General features: G+C 41.7%; 1 protein-coding gene across 3 annotated transcripts in view; it reads right to left on the bottom strand.

The window, feature by feature from the left end:
* HSD17B6 (hydroxysteroid 17-beta dehydrogenase 6) overlaps positions 1-25,713 on the bottom strand; it is a 47,829-nt gene that overhangs the window by 9,097 nt on the left and 13,019 nt on the right. For 2 of the 3 annotated variants that reach the window (XM_042946911.1, XM_042946913.1), the window contains exon 2: positions 4,133-4,465. In XM_042946911.1, the coding sequence (XP_042802845.1) occupies positions 4,133-4,445 (313 nt within the window). In that variant the 5' untranslated portion in view covers positions 4,446-4,465. Of the gene's footprint in view, positions 1-4,132; positions 4,466-22,462; positions 22,622-25,713 lie in introns of all 3 variants that reach the window. The other variant, XM_042946914.1, reaches the window with a different exon arrangement.

The raw sequence follows: 25,713 nt of genomic DNA, 5'->3' as shown, positions 1-25,713 counted from the left end.
AAATAAACTTTAAATTAAAAAACCTGTCTGTCTTGAACTTTGGTGTTGTGGAGAGGGGGGACAAGAATCAACACTGAAGAATCGTAACCACAAGCCACCCCTCATGAGAGTTTGCAGCCAAATTCCCACTACCTGGGTAGTCCAAAACATCAAGCCAAGATTCAATTCAAGATGGTCATGGCTTCTGAGCGTGCCTGACACCTGATAGAAGGAAACATGGATCCTCTCTGGAGGAATCTTCATGTCAGACTACAGAGAATCACCAGAGAGCTACTAAGAAAAATTGCAGTTCACCGTCACAAATCAAAATACACAAAGAAACAAAGCATTATATGCAAGAGCCAGCAAAATGAATAGACAGCAGAAAAAGACTCACAAAGACATTAGATACCAGAATTATAAGACATATAATATAAAATGTGTATGCTAAATATAAGGGGCACCTGGGGTACTCAGTCAGTTAAGTGTGTGACTCTTGGTTTCAGCTCAGGTCATGATCTCATGGTTTATGAGACTGAGCCCCATGGTGGGCTCCTCACTCACAGCGTGGAGCTTGCTTGGGATTCTCTCTCCCTCTCTCTGCCCCTCCCCTGCTTGTACTCTCTCTCTCTCTCTCTCAAAATAAATAAACTTTTAAAATAAATAAATATGTATATTAAATATAATTTTAAAATAAAAGAAAGATTAAAACGATTAATAAAGGTATTATAAAACTGATCAAGCAGATCTGGAAAAGAACCAAAAAGAACTTCCAGAAATAAAAATCTTAACAAACTGTAATTTGGTAGACAGATTTAATAGCAGATAGACATGGCAGAAAACAGGAAGTATAAGCTGGAATGTAGAAAAAGGAAACTATGCAGAATGCAGCACAAAGCAAAAAAAAAAAAAAAAAAAGAGAGATGGAAAATGTGAAAGAAAAGAGACATAAGAACACAGTAAGAACTTCTTTTTCTTTTTTTTTTTTTCCAGAGAGCAAGCCAGGAGAGGAGCCCCATGCGGGGCTGGATCCTATGTCTCTGGGATCATGACCCAAGCAGAAATCAAGAGACTCAACTGAGCCACCCAGGTGCCTCAAAATAAGAAACTTCTAACACGTATCTATCAGAAAAGAAAAAAGAGGGGAAATGGAACAAGGGCAATATCTGAAGTAACAGTGGCCGAGAATTTTCCAAAATTGTTGAAAGACACTAATCCATAGATTCAAGAAGCCAAACAAGTCCCAAGCAGTATAAATAAAGAAATTCACATCTATATAGCCAAAGTAAAGCTTTAGTAAGATCAAAGAAAGAGGGATGCCTGGCAGGCTCTGTCAGAAGAGCATGCAACTCTTTTTTTTTTTTTTTTTTTTTAATGTTTATTTATTTTTGAGAGAGAGAGAGAGCACAAGTGGGAGACAAAGAGGGAGACACAGAATTCAAAGAAGGCTCCAGGCTCTGAGCTGTTGGCACAGAGCCTGATGAGGGGCTTGAACCCACAAACTGTGAGATCATGACCTGAGCCAAAGTTGGATGCTTAACTGACTGAGCCACCCATGTGCCCCCAGAGCATGCAATTCCTGATATCAGAGTCTTGAGTTTGAGCCCCAGGTTGGGTGTAGAGACTATTAAAAAAATAAATAAACTTAAAAAAAATTAAAATAAAATGTTTCCAATGTTTAAAAAAAAAATCAAAGAAATAGAATATCCTTAAATAGTCAGAAATAAAAGAAAAGATTATTTACAATCTTACAAGGTAACAATTAGGCTGACAACTGACAACAGCAACAACAGAAGCCAGAAGACAATGAAACGATATCTTCAATATGCTGAGAGAAAATAACTGTAAACTTAGAAATGCTTACCTAGCAAAAATATCTTTCCAGAATAAGGGCAAAATAAAGACACTTTAAGAAATGTGAAAAAAGAAGGGTGCCTGGTTGGCTCAGTCTATAGAGCATGCAACTCTTGATCTCACAGTTGTGAGTTCAAGTCCTGCCTTGGGTATAGAGATTACCTAAAATAAATAAATAAATAAATAAATAATATAGAAATGTAAAAAAAAGGAAGAAAAGAAAAACAGGGACACCTGGTTAGCTCAGTGGGTTAAGCATCCAATTTTGGCTCAGATCATAATCTCACAATTCGTGAGAATGAGCCCCAAGTGTGCTGACAGTGTGGAGTCTGCTTGCGATTCTCTCTCCCTCTCTCTCTGCCCCTCCCAACTCATGCTTTCTCTCTCTCTCTCTCTCAAAATAAATAAATAAACTTAAAAAAAAAACAACAGATTTTATCCACAACACTTTCTAAATTCTAAAGAATATATTCAGTCTGGAGGAAAGTAGTTTTATTTTATTTTTTTTAAGATTATGTTTTTAAGTAATATCTCTATCCAGTGTGGGGTTTGAACTCAAAACCCCCAGATCAAGAGTCACTCCCTCCACTGACTGAGCCAGCCAGGGGCCCCTGGAGGAAAGTAATTTTAGATGGAAGATTCTAAAAAGAATGATGAGCAAACAAAATGGTAAACAGGAAATAAATCTAAACAAATATATATATTGTAGGGCCAAAAAAAAAAAAATAGAAATAAAATATATAACAGCAATGCCATCATGTGGGGGGGGCGGGGCAGGGGATAGACTTCAAGTGTTCTGAGAGCCTTGGATTCATCAGAAGAAGGCAAAGATGTTAATTTTACACTTGAATGATTAAATATGCAGTTAAAAGTCCTAGAGAAACCACTAACGAAACAGAATATATTACTTTTGGGGCGCCTGGGTGGCTCAGTCAGTTAAGCGTCTGACTTCGGCTCAGGTCATGATCTCGCGGTTCGTGGGTTCGAGCCCCAAGTCGGCTCTGTGCTGACAGTTCGGAGTCTGGAGCCTGCTTTGGATTCTGTGTCCCCCTCTCTCTCCACCCCACCCCTGCTTGTGCTCTCTCTTTCAAAAATGAATAAACATTAAAAAAAATTAAGAAACAGAATATATTACTTTCAACTTAGTAATGGAAAAGGTGGAATAAAAATTCAATCAATTCAAAAGTGGGAAAAGAAGCAAGAAAAAAATGGGACATATAAAAAGCATAAAAAGAATGTCATAGAAATAAATCCAAACATATGAACAATTAAGTAAGTGTAGATGAGTGAAATGTCCTAGGTAAAAAAAACAAACAAACAAAAAAAAAAAAACTGCATTATTTTTTTACATGTAGCTATATGCTATTTACAAGAGATTCATTTAGAACATGGGGATACTAAAATGTTGAAAGTATAAGGAAGGAAAAAGGCTCTGAGGGAACAAGTGTGTGTAACTGCAGGAATAGTGACATAGTACACAGAGAGAAAGACTGAAACAAACAAAACAACAACAACAACAACAACAACAACCAGATTTGGTGAGGAAGAGGTAAGGTAAAGAGTCTTCCTTTAGGTTTGGTGAGTTTGAGGCACCAGCAGAAATTCCAGATGAGCAGTCCAGCAAGTAGTTTGAAATTCAGGTGTAAGGAACAAGTGATGATTTTAATATCAAGGGCACCAAAGTAACGAATAAAACTATGAGTAAATGAGATCTATTCAACATTTGTTGAGTCCTTAACAGGTACCTGGGAATATGTCAGAAACTGGAAATACAATAATGGGTAAGGGGGGCCCTCAAGGAGCTCACGCTCTAGCAAAGTGTGAAACAATACCAATAACCATACAACAGAAATAAAGTGCTGTGCAAAGCGCAGAGGCTGTAACTATGTATAATTCCTAGCTCTGCCTGGAGTATACCCAAAAACAGGAAATAATATATTGAAATCAATTTCCAAGTCAATTTTCACATGTAAGGCTGACTGAAGGAATGATTATATTTTAAATGGTAGCCAAGGGGAGAAGACTCAATTTCTTAAGAATACCTTGAAAATTCTTCAAACACAAAGAATTGTGGTTTTAAATATTCCATTGGCAAGGTGAGATAACAGCTTCAAATCTACTGGGCTCATTTTTCAAGGTAAACGTTGTTAAGGAAATGAAACACCACATAAGATCACGACTGTCCTTCAAATGGAAAAGTCAGCCTTTTAAACCCTGCTTTTGAGATCTTATACAGAGAGAGAAAACTTTTAACATCTTGATGCCTAAGTAAATGAAAGGAGAAAATACTTCTCTATACCTCTGTCTCCCACACGCTCCTTCACCCACTCGGTGGCCGCAGAGATGCTCTCTGTCTTGGTGACATCCAGGATCACCGTCTCCAGCCTGTCTGACGTCTGGTCTCTCAGCTGCTCTGCCCCCTTCTCTGTCAGACACGCGGCCAGCACCCTCAAGCCTCGCAGGTCCAGCTGCCTGGCCAGCAGGTTCCCGAAGCCCGAGTCACAGCCCGTGATGAAGACGTACTTGTCTCGGAGGTCGCTCACTACCTGCCTCTCCCGGTACCAGCGCAGGAGGTAGTACAGGCCCACGAGGGCCGCCAGGTACAGCCACATGGTGAGGGGATCTCCTTCCCCTTCAAAAGAAAGAGAAGAGCGTTTATTTTAGTCTGTCCTTTTTCCTTTAACCAGTTATCTATGGAGTATATGCTTTGTGCTAGGCATTCCCCCAGGTGCTGGGGACTCCATCTTCAGTAACACTCAAGGAACGACAGTCTAGAAAGGGAACTGGAGGGAACCAAACAAGTGCAATGCATTCTGGGGGGTGCCATACCAATATACACATAGTCTAATGAGGCTGCAAACCACTGCCCACAAAGTTAGAAATGGCTTCAGAGATGCAGTGATGTTGTAACTACTGCCTATATGATAGCTAAGCGTTCAAAAAGTAGACCCAGATGAAAGAACATTCTAGGCAGCAACAGTGTGTACATAAATGAAGTGGTGAGCAGCATAACTTCCTAATACCTATAAGCAGTTCAGCACCATGCAGTACAGAACATACAGAGGTAGCGAAGGCTCAGACTATGGGGTTCCTTGTGGGTCACACTAAGGAATCTGGACGTTGTCTTATAGGTATCCAGAGTGTGCTATTATTGGAAGGTATTAAATAGAGGAGTAAGATTAGCAGATTTAATTTTAGAGAGATCTGTCTCACAATGGGAGTGGAAGGTATATTTAAATGGACTGTGATGAAGGCAAAGAGATCAGTTAAGAGACCCAACTGTGCAGCCAAAGCAGCTTGTAAATAAAGACCAATCAGATGCATTGTTGAAATGATTATGCCTACATTTCTTCATGTAGTTCTAGAGAAACAGCCACCATTTTGGCACAATTTAGTGTTGGGTGAACTAACACATGATTCATAAAGACATAAAACACCATCAAAGATGGGTAAGTCCATTAGGACATCATAAGGCCTGCACTCCAATGCCTGTATAAGGTTGGGTCGACGTAATTCAGACTCCTTGGCTTGGCATTCAGGCCTTGCCCGTGTTCTGGCCCTTGACCTACTCCTTAGCCTTCTTTTTTACCACATCTCTCTTATACCTTACTCTTTACTCATAACAAGCAGCTTTCAGTACCCCACAGAGTACAGGCCTTTCACGCCACAGTACACAATTCTCTCAACAATTGCTTCTTTCCCAGACATCATCCACTTGGCAAATAACACTCATCTGTTAGTACTCAGCTGAATTAACATTTTCATTCAGCAGACATCAAGTTAACATCTCCTATGAGTCAGACACAATGTTAGGCACTGATACACAACAATAGACACAACAAGTTTCTATTATTCATTGAATTCACTGTCCAAGTGTGAAGGCCAACAAGAAAACAAAGCAACGGAATAGAAGTAAGGACAGGATGCTGTTGGGAGCACGCTGGGGAGATCTGAGAAGGTTTCTAGAGAGAGTAAAATAGAAGTTGAGATCTAAAGGATAATACAATAATAATAGCTAACAACAATAATAGCATAACACTTGCTGTGTAACAGGTTCTGTTCTAAGCATTTCACATACATTAACTCTGTTCTCACAACAGCACTGTAAGGCAGGCCCTGTCATATCCCTGTGTTAGGTTCAAATGCCAAAACAGAATTAGACATGCAAGTGATTCCCTGGGGAAAACACCATTAGAGGATAAAGGGGAAAGCGTAGGAGTAGGTGATAATGCAGGTCTGATGCCTCCAAAAGAAGAGAGAGAAGGAAGGAGGAGTTGAGAGTAAGCTCCTTAAACTGCAGAACAGCAGCCAAGCCAATTGGGGATCTTTGATTAAATACTGCCCAGGAGAATCCCACACTGGCCAGTACTGGCTGGGCTCTAGTACTGCCACCATAGTCAGTCAACTGGTTGGCAGTGCCCAGAAGTGTGCCTCAGTATACACACCATATCAGATCTAAAGGCAACAGCTGGAGGATGTGAGTAACGGCATTCCTCAAAGCAGATTCTCTTGAAAAGACATTTGAGGAACACACCTCCATGACTGCCACATTATTTTATAGAAGAGCACTGAGAGATTAGGTATAGCTCTGGGCAAGTGGGGGAAGAGTGGTCCAGGCAGAAGACTTTCCTGATCCCTCTTAACCTGACCCCTGGCCTAACAAATTAGACCACGCCCTCCCTGGCATCCCACGGCAGCCTGCACTGGAGTGTGTATCCTAACGTCCGCTAACTTGTTGCACTGCTTCTCCCCAGTTGTAAACTATAAAGCCTTTGAGAGCCCGGTCTGTGTATTCATCCGCATCCGGCACAGTGAATGGTACATAAGTAGTGCTATGTTGTTAGATAAATGCTGTTAGATAAATAAATTAAATGAAACTATCCGGGACGGGGGAAACAAAGGAGAAGAAAATAACCGGAATAATGAGTCAGAGAAGTAGGAGAAAGAAAGCCAAAGGAAGCCAAGGGAATAGGGGCTTAATGCAGATCAACTCTGCCACGTGGAGGTCCACTGAATATAGCAGGTTACTGGTGATCTAAATAAGGCTCTTAGGGAGTTAACAGTAAAGAAGTCAGACTGCAGTGGGCTGATGGATGGACTGGAGGGCAGGAAGCGGAGCCAAAGAGATTCTTTTCAAAAGAGTCTGAGGAAAGAAGGCAGTAGCTACCAGGGGATTGAAGGGTTGTGATACTGTGATTTATAATAAGAAATATATATATGGGTGCTAAGCATCTGACTTCAGCTCAGGTCGTAATCTCGCCGTTCATGAGTTTGAGCCCCGTGTTGGGCTCTGCGCTGACAGCTCTGAGCCTGGAGCCTGCTTCCGACTCTGTGTCTCCCTCGCTTTCTGCCCCTCCCCGCCTTGTGCTCTGTCTTTCTGTCTCTCTCTCAAAATAAGTAAGCATTAAAGGGGCGCCTGGGTGGCTCAGTCGGTTGAGCGTCCGGCTTCGGCTCAGGTCATGATCTCACAGTTTGTGAGTTCGAGCCCCGCGTCAGGATCTGTGCTGACAGCTCAGAGCCTGGAGCCTGTTTCAGATTCTGTGTCTCCCTCGCTCTCTGCTCCTCCCCTGATCTGCTCTGTCTCTCTCTCTCAAAAATAAATAAATAAACATCAAAAAAATAAATTAATAAGCATTAAAAATTTTTTTAAATGGGATAGGTACTGAGGAGAGCACCTGTTGGAATGAGAACTGGGTGTTATATGGAAACCAATTTGACAATAAATTTCATATTTAAAAAAAAAATTTTTTTAAATGCCCATACCAAAAAAAAAAATTTTTTTTTAAATGGGAATGCAAGCTGGTGCAGCCACTCTGGAAAACAGTATGCAGGTTCCTCAAAAAGCTAAAAATAGAACTACCCTAGACCCAGCAATTGCACTACTAGGCATTTATCTGCGAGATACAGGTGTGCTGTTTTGAAAGGGCACATGCACCCCAATGTTTATAGTAGCACTATCAACAATAGCCAAAGTACAGAAAGAGCCCAAATGTCCATCCATGGATGAATGGATAAGGAAGATGTGGTATATACATACAATGGAGTATTACTCGGCAATCAAAAACAATGAAACCTTGCCATTTGCAATTACGTGGATGGAACTGGAGGGTATTATGCTAAGTGAAATTAGCCAGTCAGAGAAAGATAAAAATCATATGACTTCACTCATATGAGGACTTTAAGAGACAAAACAGACGAACATAAGGGAAGGGAAACAAAAATAATATAAAAACAGGGAGGGGGATAAAACATAAGAGACTCATAAATATGGAGAACAAACAGAGGGTTACTGGAGGGTTTGTGGGAGGGGGGATGGGCTAAATGGGCAAGGGGCATTAAGGAATCTACTCCTGAAATCATTGTTGCACTATATGCTAATTTGGATGTAAATTTTAAAAAAATAAAATTAAGTTAAAAAGAATTAAATAAATAAGTAAAATTCTATAATTGTAAAAAAAATTTTTTTTAAGAAATATATATATGCAGTCTTTGTCCATTTCTGGCACAGTGTTCCTAAAACACTTGGAATTTCCTAAGTGATGTCTTGTTAGGTTACTTTGGGATCACACCTAAAGATGAGGGAACCAACAATGTGGAGGGTTAGAACGAGTTCCACCCACGCCTCCACCTCTGGGAAGGGGAGAGGGGCTGGAGATTGAGTTCAACCACCAATGGTGGATGATTTAAATCAGTCATGCCTATGTAATGAAGCTTCTATTAAAAAACAGAATAAGGTTCAAAGAACTTCTCATGGACGTTAGGGGAGAGCCACATGCTGGGAGAGGGCATGAAAACTGCATCCTTTCCCCATTACTTGCCCTATGCATCTCTTCCATCTAGCTGTTCCCAAGTAATATCCTTTTATAATAAACCAGTAACCTAGTACGTAAGATATTGTTGTGAGGTTTTTTTTTTTTAATTCCAATAGAGTAAACATACGTTATATTCATTTCAGGTGTACAATATAGTGATTTGACAATTCTCTACATTGCTCAGTGCTCATCACTGTAAGTGTGATTTTTAAAAATTTTTTTTAATGTTTGTTTATTTTTGAAGGAGACAGAGTGAGAGTGGGGGAGGGGCAGAGAGAGAGGGAGACACAGAACCCGAAGCAGGCTCCAGGCTCTCAGCTGTCAGTGTAGAGCCCAAAGGCAGGGCTTGCATTCACGGACTTCAAGATCATGACTACTGACAGAGCCACTGAGGCACCCCAGTGTGCTCTTAATTCCCTTCACCTACTTCACTCATCCCCCCCACCCATCTCCCCTCTGGAAACCAGCAGTTTGTTCTTACAGTTAAGTGTTTCTGTGAGTTCTATGAGGTGCTCTAGCAAATTAATACAACCCAGAAAGGGGGCCATTGGAACTTCGAATGTGTAGCCAGTCAGTTGGAAGCACTGGTGATAATCAGTGGCACCTGAAGGCAACTGGCACCTGAAGTGGGGGTTGGGTAGCAGTCTTGCAGGACTGAATTTTTTTTTTTTTTTTTTTAAGATTAGTTTTCAGGGCACCTGGGTGGCTCAGTCGGTTGAGCATCTGACTTTGGCTCAGGTCATGATCTCACAGTTTGTGAGTTCGAGCCCCACGTTGGGCTCTGTGCCGACAGCTCAGAGCCTGGAGCCTGCTTCAGATGCTGTGTCTCCCTCTCTCTGCCCCATCCCTGCTCATGCTTTCTCTCTATCTCTCAAAAATGAATAAACGTTAAAAAAAATTTTTTTAAAGATGTTTTCTATTCTTTTTTTTTTTAATGCTTATTTATTTTTGAGAGAGAGAGAGAGCAAGGGAGGGGCAGAGAGAAAGGGACAGAGGATCTGAAGCGGGCTGTGCGTTGACAACAGAGAGCCCACAATGCAGGGCTCCAACCCACGAACAATGAAATCATGACCTGAGCTGAAGTTAGACGCTTAACCACTTAACCGACTGAGCCACATAGGCGTCCCCAGGACTGAACTTTTAACCTGTGGAATCTGTGGAATCTGATGCTATCTCCTGGTAGAGAGTGTCAGAACTGAGTTGAATTGGAGGACATCCAGCTGGTGTCACAGAGAATTGCTTGTGGGCAGGGAGAAACCTTCCCCCACTCCCCCACCAACACATTTGTAATTGGGTCCAGAACCACCAAGGGTGTAAAGGAGTAAACATGAAGGAGCTAGTGAGGGAGAGAAAATAGTTGACAGAGATATTTAATGCTCCCTCCCTCTTCCCACGTCTTTTCCCCTTCTCCCACCACCTCCCCATTCTCTCTCCCACCCCAAGCTTTCAGTCTTTCTCCAATCGGAGAGCCTTGTGTTCTGTAGTCAACTGCTTCTGTTCTGCCCAACCAGCATTCTCTGGTGCACTGTAGTAACAGGGCTTCCTCCTGCCTGTTAGTTGACTAAAAGAGTAATTTTCTGATGCTAATCAAAGATGAAAACCCATTTCCCCAATTAGAGGGAAGTTTAGGCCGCACAGCCTCCCTGGGTATTACTATTCAACCATGGCATACTTAGCAGCAAGAAGACTGCACTGGGAGAAGAGATTGGCCAGGCCAGACAGAATCTCCAAACATGGGCCAAACCAGAACACCAATCAAATATCTAAAATATCTAAAGATGCCTTGACTACTTCAAATATGGAACCCAAAGTAGCCTGCTTGTTTTTACAACCATTCATCTACAAAAGCTGTGCAATCATTTATGTTTCCGCCTTTGACCCAGGAGATGTATGTTTTTACTGCTCTTTCTTGATTTATCAATGCTAGACGTTTTCAAGTGACTTCCTGTTACGGTAATAAGAACTTAGCTTTCTGACAACATTGTCAGTCTCTTTCCTTCTCATCCACATGCTGCTGCCTGGTTAATTTTCTTTAAGGAGTTTTGAAGTTGAACTCAGAAATACCTTTATAATCACAATGCATAAATTAATATCTACTATTTACTTCAGGCCTGACCACCTCCCCCACCCCCCACCAACTTCATCTTCATTGTTTGAAGATGCTCCCCCACGAAGATCCTGAAAGTTGAAACAGCTCTGACTACAGCCCCCTCATCTTTAGGGCTTTTCCCCTCCTTCCCTCACTTCTCCCTGTCTCTTTCCTCCCACTGTGCCCTCTCTTTCTTCAGTCTATTATTACAGTCCTCTTATGGCTTCATTTACCACCTTACACAATCTAGGTCCCACGGCCAGCCACTTGAGGGGTGTTTTCCTGGCACCCCCAAAGCCTTTACCATCCACATTCCCTAGTGCCAAGCGGAACTAGAGAAAGGCCAGAAAACAAACTGGTTATTTCTACAACAAATCAATGATACCCCATCTTGGTTGGACTTTCATTTATACAAGATAAATCCTCTATCTGCCTCTATCTGACCCCTGTCCTATGTTTTCCCAATAACACCTGTTCCAAGTCTTTCCCAACCTTCTCAATTTCCCAACCTCATGATCGTCGGGCTCTCCTTCCACAGATGAGCTCACATCTTGCCTCCCTGCCAAAATCCAGATCAGCTCACCTTTATCCTCCTCACTTCCAAACCAATGGCCTGCACAATCTAATTCATACCCACATTTTGCCTCACGTTTCAGGGTATGCAATGTCCACTGCGGACATCTCTGTTCTAAATGTCTCTATACTGTCTGTCTTCTGGGTTGCTTCTTTGGTCTTTCCTCCTCCATGCTACCCTCCCACCTCCTAAATAACCATCGTCTTACCCCATATGGTCAAAATATTCAAAGAGCGTAAGTATGGGGTCTCTGTTGTCTCATGGTCCATGCATTCCCCAAACCCTTGTACTCCATCATCCATTCCCATCACTCCCTGGAAACTCAGAGCTCACCAAGGACCTAGCAGCCAATTCCCAAGGCCTTTTATCTTTCTTCCTTCTCAGATATCACTGCAATAGTTAGCACTTTCTTTTTTCTAGTGATTTTATCTGATTCTCAGATTCCAACTGGGTCTTGGGTGAAGGAAGTGATTGCTTTCAGATCATGCCATGCGTTTGTTGGGGCCTGTCCATGACTCCCATCACCCACAGGGAAAGTCAAAACTCCTCAGCTTGGCACATAGTAATAATAGTGAACAGTCATTTAGAACTTAACTTGTGCCAGGCACTGTTCAAAGCAACACACACACATACAGATCCTCACATAAAAACCTCATGAGGTCTGTGCAATCATTGTGCCCATTTTTCAGATGTGGAAACTGAGGCACGGATTTAGGCAAAAATTAAGTCAATTGTCCGAAGCCAAACAGACGAGTAGTAGAGACAGGATCAAATCACTACACCCTACTATCTCTCCCCTGAACACTTTCCATGGTCTGGCTCTGGCCTACTTTTCACACCTAAGCTCCCTCCTCTCACAGTCAGAAGCCATCACCTGCTCCGCCTTGACTACCCAATTCTGGGAACACGTTCCATCCTCGACTTTCTTTTTTTTTTTTTTAACGTTTATTTATTTTTGAGACAGAGAGAGACAGAGCATGAACGGGGGAGGGGCAGAGAGAGAGGGAGACATAGAATCGGAAGCAGGCTCCAGGCTCTGAGCCATCAGCCCAGAGCCCGATGCGGGGCTCGAACTCACGGACCGCGAGATGGTGACCTGAGCTGAAGTCGGACGCTTAACCGACTGAGCCACCCAGGCGCCCCTCCATCCTCGACTTTCAAGATACCCCGCTTGCCTGGTTCTCCTGCTTCCATCACAGCATCCCTTTCCTTCCTCCCCCTCGGCTCCTCCTCTCCTTCCTTACACCCTAAATGCAAAGATTCCCCAATGTTCTGTCCCAGAATCCTTCCCTGCCTGCTCCTCACCCCCTCCTTGGCAATCTCATTCCCTCTTAAGGCTTCAACTCTCCCCTCCACACAGCTATCCAGATCTATAAGCCCGACCTGACCATTTTCTGAGGCTCTGTCCTGCATTTCTAATTTCCTTAAATACCCTCCAGCCAGACGTTTAGCCAGATACTCAATATATCCAAGGCAGAACTCATCATCTTCTCTCCTAAAAATGCTTCTCCTCTAGAATTCCCAATTTCTATCTGTATTACATTTTAGTCTCAAGGCTCTGACAGTTCCTCTCCTTGCCAAATGCATCCCTTGAGGAGATGAGGCTGTCAAGGAGCATCTGTCCCCTCCTCTTCATTCCTATGGCCACATCCATTGTTCAAGCCTTCAACGCTCAGTGCCTCTTGCTTGGCCTATCATAGAAGCCTTCTCACTACCCCACTGCGTCAGTCCCTTCCCTTCTCATCCACACAGTGCTCTCTGGTTAAGTTTTCCAAAGCACAGCTCTGCTGATCTTACTGCCTGAAAAGCACTGAACCTACTAAAAATCATCTAAATCTACGTAAAACCTTTTTTGGGTGTACAAGGCCCACTCACACTGCCTATGTTCCATCCAAACCAAAAAGCTTGTTGTTCTCCATTTTTTTGTGCTCTGTTCTTCCCATTCCTTTTCCATAAATGCCCTTGTTGCTCACCTCTGCATGTCAAATAGTATCTTGTCCTGCAAGATTCAGCAGTTCACACTTCCTCCATACAAAGCTTTCTCAACCAGCAGATAGATCGTCAACCAGCAGATAGATCTGCTCTCCCATAACAATCTATTCATACCTCTCCCATGTAACTCAGCTCTCCACCTGGACTGGTATGCCTGGCGCGGTTCTGTGATTGATTCATCTTTATAACGGACACAGCACCTACACCAAGGCTTCAGTCCAGGATGTAACTGAACTGAATAAACAATTAACCACTTCTGGAAGACCCTGTTTGTTTTTAACAAAACCAAAAAGCAATGCCACTGCACCCAACTGATTGACTACGATTATATGTCACTGTTGTATTCCCTGCATAATTTGTCTTTTTCTTGAAAGTAGTAATTATAATACAATACACAGTACATGTCCCTGCAGGCCTTTTCCTTCTCTGTAGATACTTTTTTTATTTTTTAAATGTTTTTTCTATTTATCTTTGAGAAAGAGAGAGTGGGGGAGGGGCTGAGAGAGAGAGGGAGACACAGAATCTGAATGAAGCAGGCTCCATGCTCTGAGCTGTCAGCACAGAGCCCAACGTGGGGCTCGAACTCATGAACCTCGAGATCATGACCTGAGCGGAAGTCAGATGCTTAACCAACTGAGCCACCCAGATGCCCCTCTCTATAGATATTTAGAAAGTATCTAATTCCACAAACACACATAGAAGCAAGTGTAAGCCAAGACAGCACTACTCAACCTGACCATTCTGCCTAGCACCTGGCTGCAAAGCCTTGCCCAGTCTTTGGCTCCTCCATCTTTCTCACGTTTCACACTCAGTCACTTTCCAAACCCTACAGATTTTTTTTTTTTTTTTTTTGGCCATTTTATACCTTTATTTGACCATCAGTGACTAGTTCTCATATACATTAACTATAGATTTTTGAAAGTGGTGACAGGTACACAGGTAACCAACATATAGAGCTTGTTTGGTGAATCTTCATCCTCATTATGTTTTCTGGACAACCACACACAGATATGGTATGGAACATCCTGTAAGGGTTAAATTGTAGTGTAGGGCTAACCTGTAGCCTTGGGAAATAACAGCTTTGTTTTGACACTGTAGGTTAAGAGATAACAGCCTTGTCCTATCAATCAAGGGAAAAAAGTTCAAGGGAAATCAACTGGATTGGTGTTTGATTGGATAGGGGCAAGGGCATGTTGAGAACTTTGAGAAGGTGGGCCAGAGGCAGGGTCAAGGAGGTCAACTGGCTGCAGCTTAACCGCAGAAGGTCTGAACTGTTTCCACCCCCATCTGGGGACTATTTCTTTGTTCTGTTCCCAGGTGATGATAAGATGATGTGGTCGGCTATAAAAACTCTGCACCCTGGCTGTTCGAGGCCGCACTCTGGTCAAGAGTGTCGGTCCCGATCGGGTTGGCCTTGCCTCTCATTGCAATAAACTTTGTTGTGACTGTCACTGGTGCCCGAAGCATTCTGTTTCAGGAGTCGTGTGGATGCAACAATTCCTTACTCCTTTAGCCCACATTCCTTAGTCCTTTAGCCCAGAGAGCTTTGTTAAGCCTGGTTGTCAACATGCACATCAGGAGCTCCTATCTCCTCATGGCAAATTTCCAGATCTCTTTGAGTGCCTGAGGGGCACACTTCGTGCAATCCATTCCGTAAATGCACTTGTGAATGTGAATGGTGTGTTCTCTGGTCACTGCCTCCTTGATGACAGAACAACCCTCCTTCTTCTCACCACCCTTCTTTGTGGGAGCTATTCTGCTGGACCTTGGTTGGAAAGGAAACCAAACCTTACAGATTCTTTAATACTATTTCTCACTCCTCTGCCCTTTCTTACACCCTACCTGGGATTTTACTTTCACTCTTCTCATCTGGCCTAAAGCCTCCTCTTAAATTTTTTTTTAATCTTTATTTATTTTTGAGAGAGACAGAGCATGAGTGGGGGAGGGGCAGAGAGAGAGGGAGACACAGAATCCAAAGCAGGCTCCAGGCTCCAAGCTGTCAGCACAGAGCCTGACGCGGGGCTCAAATCCACGAACTGTGAGATCATGACCTGAGCTGAAGTCGGACGCTTAACCGACTGAGCCACCCAGGCACCCCTAAAGCCTCCTCTTAATTTGTCTCCTACTTTCCAGTTCATTCTACACACCACTGCTGGGTTAACTTTTCTCAGGCCCAGTCTTAGCCATGTCATTCCCCTTCAGCATTCCCCAGGGGCCCACCAGAGAAAGTATAATCCCTTCACCAGATGATTTTAGGCCCTGCATCTATAATCCAACTCACAAAGGCCAGTTTGCAGTTGTTAAATAGAAAATCACAAGCCCAAAATGGAGTCACTTACATTAATGCCCCACATCAGTAAACCAAGACTTAATACATCACCTGCAGTTTGAACTCCCCCCACCCCTGCCGGAATGTAATCTTTAACCAGCCAAACTGGATTTCTTGGAAGTAATCCTCTGATAGACGCATTCCTCCTCAGAAGGGCAACCTTGCCTAGACAACGCAATGCCCTCTCTCTGCCTTGTAAAACCTTTCCTTTACTGAAGCTCAGTGAAGCTCCCCTCTGCTTGCTAGATGGGATGCCGGTTATTTAAAGGCAGAAAACTTAGGACAAAATCTGAATGTAAAAAAAAAGAAAACGTCGTAGAACTTTTTTTTTTTTTTAATTTTGTAAAAAAGGAAGTGAGAAGGAAAGCTGGTAAAAGCAAGACAAAAGGGGCCAGCCAGATGTCCAAGGCCAGATACGCCCCTTACTTGTTTTTGGCTTCTGTAATCTTGCTTTCTTCCTGCATCCACCAACTGCCCTCACAGCACAACTGGTAAGTGGCCCTCCCTTTTTTTCTTTTTTTTTTTTCTTTCCTCTTGAGCCCCTGCAATCCCACCCACAAAGAGGCTGATGCCAAGGCTCAGGGCTCAGCCTTTGGAGGCGACTCTGCTAGGCTGGCACCTGTGTGAAATAAACAGTCTTTCCTGATTCCCCAAGTGCATGTCGCTTGTCTCTTCCTGGGCATCGAGTATTTGCTATAACAGAAGTTGTAAAAGGTTTGTGGAAAAGGAATCATTGACAAGGAAGTTTAATGTGTGGTCAAGCTGGCTAAGATTAAAAGAATTTGTTTAAGACTGAGTTTTAATGTCAAGAGTATACTGGTGCAAAATTAGGATTTTGGTTTTCCTCTGTTAAAAGGATGGTTTTCTTAGATTATTGGTCTGTCCTTAATAAAACACTGTAAAAAGGGTTTATCTTTACCTTTAATGTAATTTGCCTAGAGAAACAAAGGTTCTATGTTTTATCTTTATCAGATCTTCATTACTCAGAAGAAAAAAAACTGAGTTTTTTTAATGTTAAAAGAGTTAAGGCTTTTTACAACTATTTAACTTTCTGCATTTGTCCACAAAGTCCTAATGTCACTTTAGTTAAATGGATAACTGAGTATTGTTTCACAATGACCTATGATCCTATTTGACCAAGCGTTTTAAAGTCTCTCTGATATCTTTTGACAAACTTTCTAAAACCAAATTCTAAAGAAGTCTTTTGACGGCAAACATTTAAGTTTTCCTAAAGGTCCCTAGAACATTTTAAAAGATTTGTTCTCCTCATAAAAGAGAAATATGAAACCAATTAGGTTTATTTGGTATGTTAGACTTCACGGGAAGTGTTGTAAAATAAGTGATGCTACTTCCTTGATTATATTTATGTAGATACATGTTATGTAAATAAGTGTTCTACAAATTGTATGAAACCTAGAAATTTGATATGTCCTAGAATATGCTATCACTTGTAATTCTAGTTATTATCTTGAAGTGTTGTGTAACCAAAATAACCAAATTTCATTGTCAGTCACATTGTAATGAACTCTAATCAGACCTTTCACCATGACCTTTTTAAGACATTTACACACAGTTACTGTTTTACTCAGTTGTTTTTACAAACGCTTCCTGCAAATGTGTTTTACCTTCAGAGAAGTTCATGAAAAGGAATCTAACAAGTACTCCAGAATATAGATTTCTGGTAACTTTTAGATCATACAACTGAACTGGGTAAGAATTTCCAAAACTAGTGGAAAAACTGTATTCAAACAGAATAGGAATTAATAACACAGGACTAAAGGAACTGAGGAAGAGGATTATAATTTTTATGACTCTTGTTTAAAACGGGGGCACCTGGGTGGCCAGTCAGATGAGCATCCTACTCTGGCTCAGGTCATGATCTTATAGTTCACCAGTTCGAGCCCTGCATCTGGCTCTGTGCTGACAGCTCAGAACCTGAAGCCTGTTTTAGATTCTGTATCTCCCTCTCTCTCTGCCCCTTTCCTGCTCTCATTTTCTCTCTCTCTCAAAAATAGATTAAGTAAAATAAAATAAAGTAAAATGAAATGAAAATACAATACAATACAATACAATACAATAAATAAAACATCACTGGTTCTCTAAAATTTTGCTTTTTAAGGGGCGCCTGGTCACCTGGATGGCTCTGTCAGTTAAGCATCCGACTTCAGCTCAAGTCATGATCTCACGATTCATGGGGTGAGCCCTGCATCGGGCTCTGTGCTGACAGCTCAGAGCCTGGAGCCTGCTTCGGATTCTGTGTCTCCTTCTCTCTCTGCGTGCCCTGCCCCCCCCCCCCCTCTCTCAAAAATAAATAAACATTAAAAAAAATTTTTTTTAAGGGGCACCTGGGTGGCTTAGTCAGTTAAGCGTCCAGCTCTTGATTTCAGCTCGGGTCACGACCTCAAGTTGTGACTTCGAGCCCTCCATCAGACTCTGCACTGGCAACATGGAGCTAGCTTGGGATTCTCTCTCTCTCTCTCTCTCTCTCTCTCTCTGCCCCTCCCCTGCTCGTGCTCCTCTCTCTCTCTCTCTCTCTCTCTCTCTCAAAATAAATAAATATTTAAAAATTTGTTTTAAATTTTGCTTTTTCATATTTCATATTTAAACTACCAACAATTTGGTGATATATAACTTTGTGAACAAAGATTAAACATTTACTTTCTCTCCCTACCCAATCCCTCCAAAAACTCTTGAGTATTCTTGTCATGACAAAATAACTAGCTATTTACATAAATTCAGTGAGAATCTGTTCTCCTTTTAACAGGACATAGTTAGAAACATTGGTTATATTACCAAAGCTTTAACTGGAATGTCATATTTTTTTAACATTTTTTTAATTTTATTTTTTAAGAGACAGAGAGAGACAGAGTGCAAGTAGGGAAAGGGCAGAGAGAGAGGGAGACGCAGAATCTAAAGCAGGCTCCAGGCTCTGAGCTGTCAGCACATAGCCCCATATACGGCTCAAAACCACGAATGTGAGATCAGGACCTGAGCCGAAGTCAGATGCTCAACAGACTGAGCCACTCAGATGCTCCCGGAATGTCGTATTTTAAAGAGATGGGCAAGGACTCCAAAATGACTAGACAGTTTGAAGGAACAAAGGGTAACTTTACAGAGTCAATAAAGACCCTTAAACAAAATCAACGTGGCACCTTGCTTACAAGTTTCCAGCAAAGCAATTTTACAAAGAGCCTGTATAGTCACTCACTATTCATTCTTGCTGCACTTACATAAATAATCAGGCAAAGTTTAATGCAAACAAATTATTTTTACTATTTAAAAAATGAGGGTAGTTTTGGAGAGAGGAAATTATGTTTACATCTTTGTCTGTAACCAGATTCCAATCTGGTTAATTGTCTTTGAGGTTCTGTTATATACCTGTAAATTGGACTGGATCCTAAATTCTTCTAGTCTCCTCAAAAATCTGGCTACAACTCTCCAAATTAATGTTTCCAATTTTCTCCCACCCTTCTGGTTTGGAACAGGTAAGAGAAAAGAGAAAAACAGGTAAAAGAAAAAGAAAAGAGAAAAGTTCAAACTGCCTTTGAACCTCCTTAGAAGTGACTACATCACATCCTCTTTGCTACCCAGATGGCAGCCAAACTTCAGGGAATTAAACGTTGGACATGTATCTCATAGCTGAATAAGGTCCCACCTGACATCTGGTCCTACCCAGGCGCTGGAGACTTCCAAATCAAAGTGACTAGGAAGAGAAGTAGCTGACATTGAGGTAGACTGCTTCCTGCCAAGATGCCAGATCAAGACTTCATACTTTAAATACAAAACCCTTTCTTCTTCCCTTTCTTTCCTTTACTCTGGCACTCACCTGGAAAGACAACACTATCATCCACATCTCCTGGGCCATGGCTAGGAGTGAAACCTTTGCCTTTCAGACTACTGGATTTGTCATCAAAATCTCCTACTTGTCCATTTACAGTGCCTCCTTAGTGGAATTGGTTTGTGCCTTGTCAGGGTTTGCCTTTGTCCGTGGTAGTTATCATTATCCATGGGGCTACAATGCCTAGATAGCTGGCACACAGCTGGGCAATGCCTCTTAGGTTATCTGTGTCCCTAAATTTTCACAAGTGAAACAAGACATCTCATTGGTCAGTTTCCTTGGACTGTCATTACCAAGTTAGAAAAAACCTACCCGGAGGCATTCATGTCTTAGGACTCACTTTTTTTGGAGGGCCATACTTTCCTGTTTAGGAGTAAATATAAATGAGAATATGATCAGAAACTTCTCCCTAACTCTTGAAGATATTGCAGAATTTTGCTAAAACAATAGCTGCCCAACAAGGATCCTTAGACTCTCTAGTCAAAGTTGTTCTTCATAATAGGATAGCCCTTGATATGTTAGCTGAACAAGGTGTCTCTGCTGTGGCCAACACCACTTGCTATACCTGGATTAATACTTCTGGGAAGGTTAAAACTCAGTTACATAAGATCACTGAATAAGCCACTTGGCTCAAAAAGGTGACTCCTTCCATTGGGTCTTTGTTTGATTTATTTGATTTTGATTGGTTTGGATCTTGGGGACCATGGCTTCAAAGTACACTTCAAACACTGGGAATTATAATAATCATAATAATCTCCCCGGTGTGTTGTATTCTCTCAAAAGTTTTAAATGCGGGGCACCTGGGTGGCTCAGTCAGTTAAGCACCGACTTCGGCTCAGGTCATGATCTCACAGTTTGTGAGTTTGAGCCCCACATCGGGCTCTGTGCTGACAGCTCAGAGCCTGGAGCCTGTGTCTCCCTCTCTCTCCGCTCTTCCCCTGCTCATGCTCTGCCTTGCTCTCCTTCAAAAATAAACAAACATTAAAAAAAAAAAAAGTTTTAAATGTATGTTCACAGCCACTGACCACCAACCAAATGATCTCCTTAAGACTAGAACATCAGAAAAAGAACAAAGAGGATAACTGACTCAAAAATTGTGAACCTGAAGTTGTAACTTGTGGATATCTCAGATTAGGCAAAAACACGTCATGACCTTTGAATAACAAAAGATCAACAAAAGCTGTTTTAAAAAGAAAACGGGGGCACCTGGGTGGCTCAGTTGGTTAGGTATCCAGCTCTTGATTTCAGCTTAGGTCATGATCTCATGGTTCGTGAGTTTGAGCCCATAGGGCTACGCGAGGACAGCTTGGAACTTGCTTGGGAATCTCTCCTCTTTCTCTCTGCCCCTCCCCTACTCATGCATGTGCACAAGGCTCTCTTTCTTTCTCAAAACAAAATAAACATTAACAAAAAAAAAAAGAAAGAAAGAAAGAAAGAAGGAAAAGAAAAGACAAAACCACAAGGACACCTGGGGTGGCTCAGGGGGGCAACCGACTCTTGATCTCAGCTCAGGTCTTGATCACAGGGTCATGAGTTCAAGCTCCACTTTGTTCCTGAGTTCAAGTACCATGCCCAGCATGGAGCCTAATAAATAGACAGACAGACAGAAAGAAAGAAAGAAAGAAAGAAAGAAAGAAAGAAAGAAAGAAAGAAAGAAAGAAAACCACAGGCCCAAAATGGTGTCGCATAGGTCAAGTCCCCAAACCAGGGCTTAATACTTAATTTAATTGTAATTTCATCCTCCCCAAGAAATACAGGCTCAACCAGTGAGTCAGGAATTTTGCAATCAGCACCTATGAGCCTGCCACTTGGGCCTTTTCCATCCCCCAAAGGAAAATGGGGTAATTTGCATGGTAAGATCCTTTATTCTTCCCCCTAAGGGAAAGCAACCTTGCCTAGAACAATCCTTTTCTTTCACTAACAATTTTCTTGCTTTACTCTCCTTCCTATAAAAACCTCCCATTTTGTATAACTCCTCAGAGCTCCCCTCTACTTGCTAAATGGGATGATGCCTGATTCATGAATCATTTAATAAAGTCAATTAGATCTTCAAATTTACTGGGTTGAATTTTGTTTTTTAAAAGCTATGAAAACTACAGAATGGTAGCTGAGAGTGGTGCTAATTCTTTAAATTTTTATCATATCTCAAAAAAATTTTTTTATCATGTCTCACTTAAACTGAGAGTCTGATCAAGAGGGGGTAATTTTAAAAAGAAAACCACAGGCCCCAAATGGAGTCACTTATGTTAAGGCCCCATGTCTGTGAAAGGGCGGGCCTACGCCGGCGGACTCCATCTTGTTCTGTGTCCTTCACCTTGACCACACCTCCTCCCCTTGAGTAACCACCCCCCCTCACCTGCCTAACAGGATTCGGACCCTTCCCCAGGACCCTTCCCCAGCCAATCGGCTGAGGCCATAGCCATTACCTCACCAACTGCCCCTAGTCCCCAAAAAAACCTTTGTCCTTTTGAAACTCGCCCTCTCTCCCCTGTATCTCACCGCTGCGTCGGTGCAGGTAGGGGATTGAGCTCGAGCTAGCTCGAATAAAGGCTCTTTTGCTTTTACATCGGACGCGGCTCCCTGGCGGTATTTGGGGATCACGAATTCTGGGCATAACATCTGTATACCAAGATTTAATACCTAAGCTAACTACAGTTTCAACCTCCCTGGGAATGTAACTTTAACCAGCCAAAATTGAATTTCCTGGTCAACATTAGGAGATAATCCCCCATAGACTCTTTCCCCTTAGGAGGGCAATCCTGCCTAAATAATACATTCCTTGCTAATAATTTTTTTTTTAAATGCACTCTCACTGCCTTTAGAAATCTTTCTTTTTCCAAGGAAACAGCTCAGTACAGCTCTCCTCTACTTGCTAAATGGGATACTACCCAATTCATGAATCATTTAATAAAATCAATTAGATCCTCAAATTTACTCAGTTGAATTTTGTTTTTTAACAAATCAAGTTAGAAAACTTATTGTTTCTCAAACTTACCAGTGTATTTCTGCCTCTGGGGTATTGCTCTTGCTATTTCCTCTACTTGTTCATTGAAACAGACATTTATTAAATGTGTGCCATGCCCTGGGTAAGCACTGAGGATACACAGATGAGTAGAAGAGTACCAGAGTGCCAATCCTTAAGAAGCTCGCAGAACTAGTAGGGGATGTAGAAATAGAAACAAATTATTTTTTAAATAAACATGAGGTTGTCTTCAAGATGACATTTTTTTTTTAATATTTATTCATTTTTGTGAGAGAGAGAGCGCACACACAACAAAAGAGAGAGCATGAGTAGGGGAGGGGCAGAGAGAGGGGAACAGAGAATCAGAAGCAGGCTCTGCTTTGACAGCAGCAAGCACGATGTAGGGCTCGAATTCACTAACCATGAGATCATGACCTGAGCCAAAGTCGAATGCTCAACCAACTGAGCCACCCAGGTACCCCAAAATAGAAACAAATTATTAAGAAAATGTGGAGAAGACAACAAGAGAAAGCACCTATTTTTGCCAAAGGATTAAGGGAAGACATATTGTTAGAGGTGAACGGAAGCTCAGCACACAAAGCAGAAGGACAAGAAGGATACCCCAGGCAGCAGGAACAGGATGTAAGAAGGCAAAGAGGTTTATAAGGCTAGAGGCCATGGAATAGCAAGAGACAATGCTGGAAAAAAATAGGTAGGGACCTGATCAGGAAAGCTGTTGGATGGCATGCTAAAAAATGTAGATTGTGTCCTACATTTTCTTATCCATACATTCAATAAGCATTTATTGAGCACCCACTATGTGCCAGGCACTGCATTAAGTGCTCACTCCTCATTCACTGCTGGTGAAAACATAAAATGGTGCAGTTGCTTTGGAACCTTGAAAACATTATGCTCAGTGAAAGAAATCAGCTGCAAAAGACTACATATTGTACAATATGATTCAATTTACATGAAATTTCCAGAAGAGGCAAATCTATAGAGACAAAGAGTAGGTGAGTAGCTGCCTAGGGATGAGTTGAAGGAATTTGGAGGAAATGGTGGGTGAATGCTAGAGTAAGGGAATTCTTTTTAGGATGATAAAAATATTCTAAAATTGATTTTGGTGATGATCACACAACCTTGTGAATATATTAAGAGCAACTGAATTGTATACTTTAAATGTATGAACTATATATGTGAATTATATCTTAATAAAGCTTTTAAATAAGTAAAACAGGGGAGCCTCAGTGGCTCAGTTGGTTAAGTGTCTGACTGTTGATTTTAGCTCAGGTCATGATCTCACGGTGGTGAGATGGGGCCCCACGTTGGACTCCACGCTAAGCATGGAGCCAGCTTGGATTCTCTCTCTCCCTCTGCCCCTCCCCTGCTCATGTGTGTGCACTCACTGTAAGTAAGTGAGTAAGTAAATAAATAAATAAAATAAACGATAGACATAATAAACATGTTAGAAGAGTGTATGCACTTTGGAAAAAATAGGAAGAGCAAAATAAAGGGCATCAAGAGTACTGGAGGAAGGATAGTTTGTAGCATTAAATACAGTGGTCAGAGTAGGCCTCATGGAGAAAGCAACATTTGAACGAAGACATGCAGATGAAAGAGTTGGCCATGCAGTGGGTTTGAGGAGGAAGGGAGGACTTAGAATATACAAGAGGCAGATGTCCTAGGACCTAGTGATTAGATGGGGGAGTCCTAGGATGACTTCCAGTTTCAAATCCCTGGAATGCAAGGACGGTTCAACATATACAGCAGATCCTAGACTCCACCAAAAAACTGTTGGAACTAATAAACAAATTCAGTAAAATTGCAGGATAAAAAAAATCAACATATAAAAATCAGTTGCATTTCTATGCACTAATAATGAACTACCTGAAAAAGAAATAAAGAAAACAAACTCACTTTACAATATCATCAAAAACAATAAAATACTTAGGAATAAATTTAAGCAAAGAGGTAAAAGATCTGTACAATGAAAACCATAAGACTTTGATGAAAGAAATAGAATACACAAATAAATGGACAGACATCCCATGTTCATGGATCAGAAGAATTAATATTGTTGGGGCACCTGGCTGGCTCAGTCAGAAGAGCATGTAACTCTTGGTCTGGGGGTCATGAGTCTGAGCTCCACATTGGGTGTAGAGATTGCTTAAAGCAATAAATTAAAAAAAAAAAAAAAGAATATTGTTGGAATGCCCATACTACCCAAAGCCATCTACAGATTAAAGGCAATCCCTATCAAAAACAAAAACAAAAAAATAAAAAATAAATAAATAAATGCAATCCCTATCAAAATTCTAATGGCATTTTCACAGTAGAAAAAAGAATCCTAAAATTCTTAGGGAAGCACAAGAGCCCCCTAAATAGCCAATGTAATTCTGAGAAAGAAGAACAAAGTTGGAGGCATCACACGTCCTGATTTCAAACTATCCTACAAAGCTATGGTAATCAAAGATGCATGTTACTGGCATAAAAACAGACATATAGATCAATGGAACAGAATCAATGGCCCAGAAACAAAGCCACATACATACAGTCAATATATATATATATATATATATATATATATATATATATACAGGAATATATATATATACAGGAATATATATACAGGAGCCAAAAAGACAAGAAATAACAAGCGTTGGCAAGGATGGGGAACAACCCGAATGAGGCTGAGAGGAGAAAAGGCAAAGTCTTCTCTGGGAGAAGTCTCAAGGAGATGAGCAATACTGAGGGCTGGGTTCTGCTAAGTAAGTGTTTTCACTGAGCTACCTCCTTGGGCTGGAGATGACTGAGTCCAAACATGACTCTATAGGTGTTTCCCCTGAGCCTTTTCTTTACCAACGGTGCAGTCATTGACCCATTCTATCCTGGAGACTTGGTCCTGAGACTATCTACATGAACTATATAGAGGTCAGAGGTCACTCTGGCCACTTCCCAGCCTGAGATTTCCTTCCTCCTCTCCCCATTTAGAGTGAGCTCTTCTCCAAGGGAAGTTATTTATATTTGTGAATGGGGCAATGTAAGTATGAGGAAAAAGGAGAAGCTAGGGGAAGAGGAAACAAAGATGTAAGGAGGGTGTGGGGAAGTAGGCCATGTCCAGGGGCTCCAGGAAAGCAGAGATGGTTTAATCTCTGCCTAAGCACCCACTAGGGTGTCCCTCCTTTGTTCCTCCCTCCCAATTATCAGTCTCCAGATTCCATTCCCCAGCCCAGGTCTTAGTGACAGGGCCCCAAGGAGAAAGCAGGAGGGTTTGGAGCCCAAGA

Source organism: Panthera leo, chromosome B4, assembly GCF_018350215.1.
Source record: "Panthera leo isolate Ple1 chromosome B4, P.leo_Ple1_pat1.1, whole genome shotgun sequence".
Taxonomy (NCBI): domain Eukaryota; kingdom Metazoa; phylum Chordata; class Mammalia; order Carnivora; family Felidae; genus Panthera; species Panthera leo.
The sequence above is the reverse complement of the archived record's forward strand: the minus strand, read 5'-3'. Positions and strand labels throughout refer to the sequence as shown.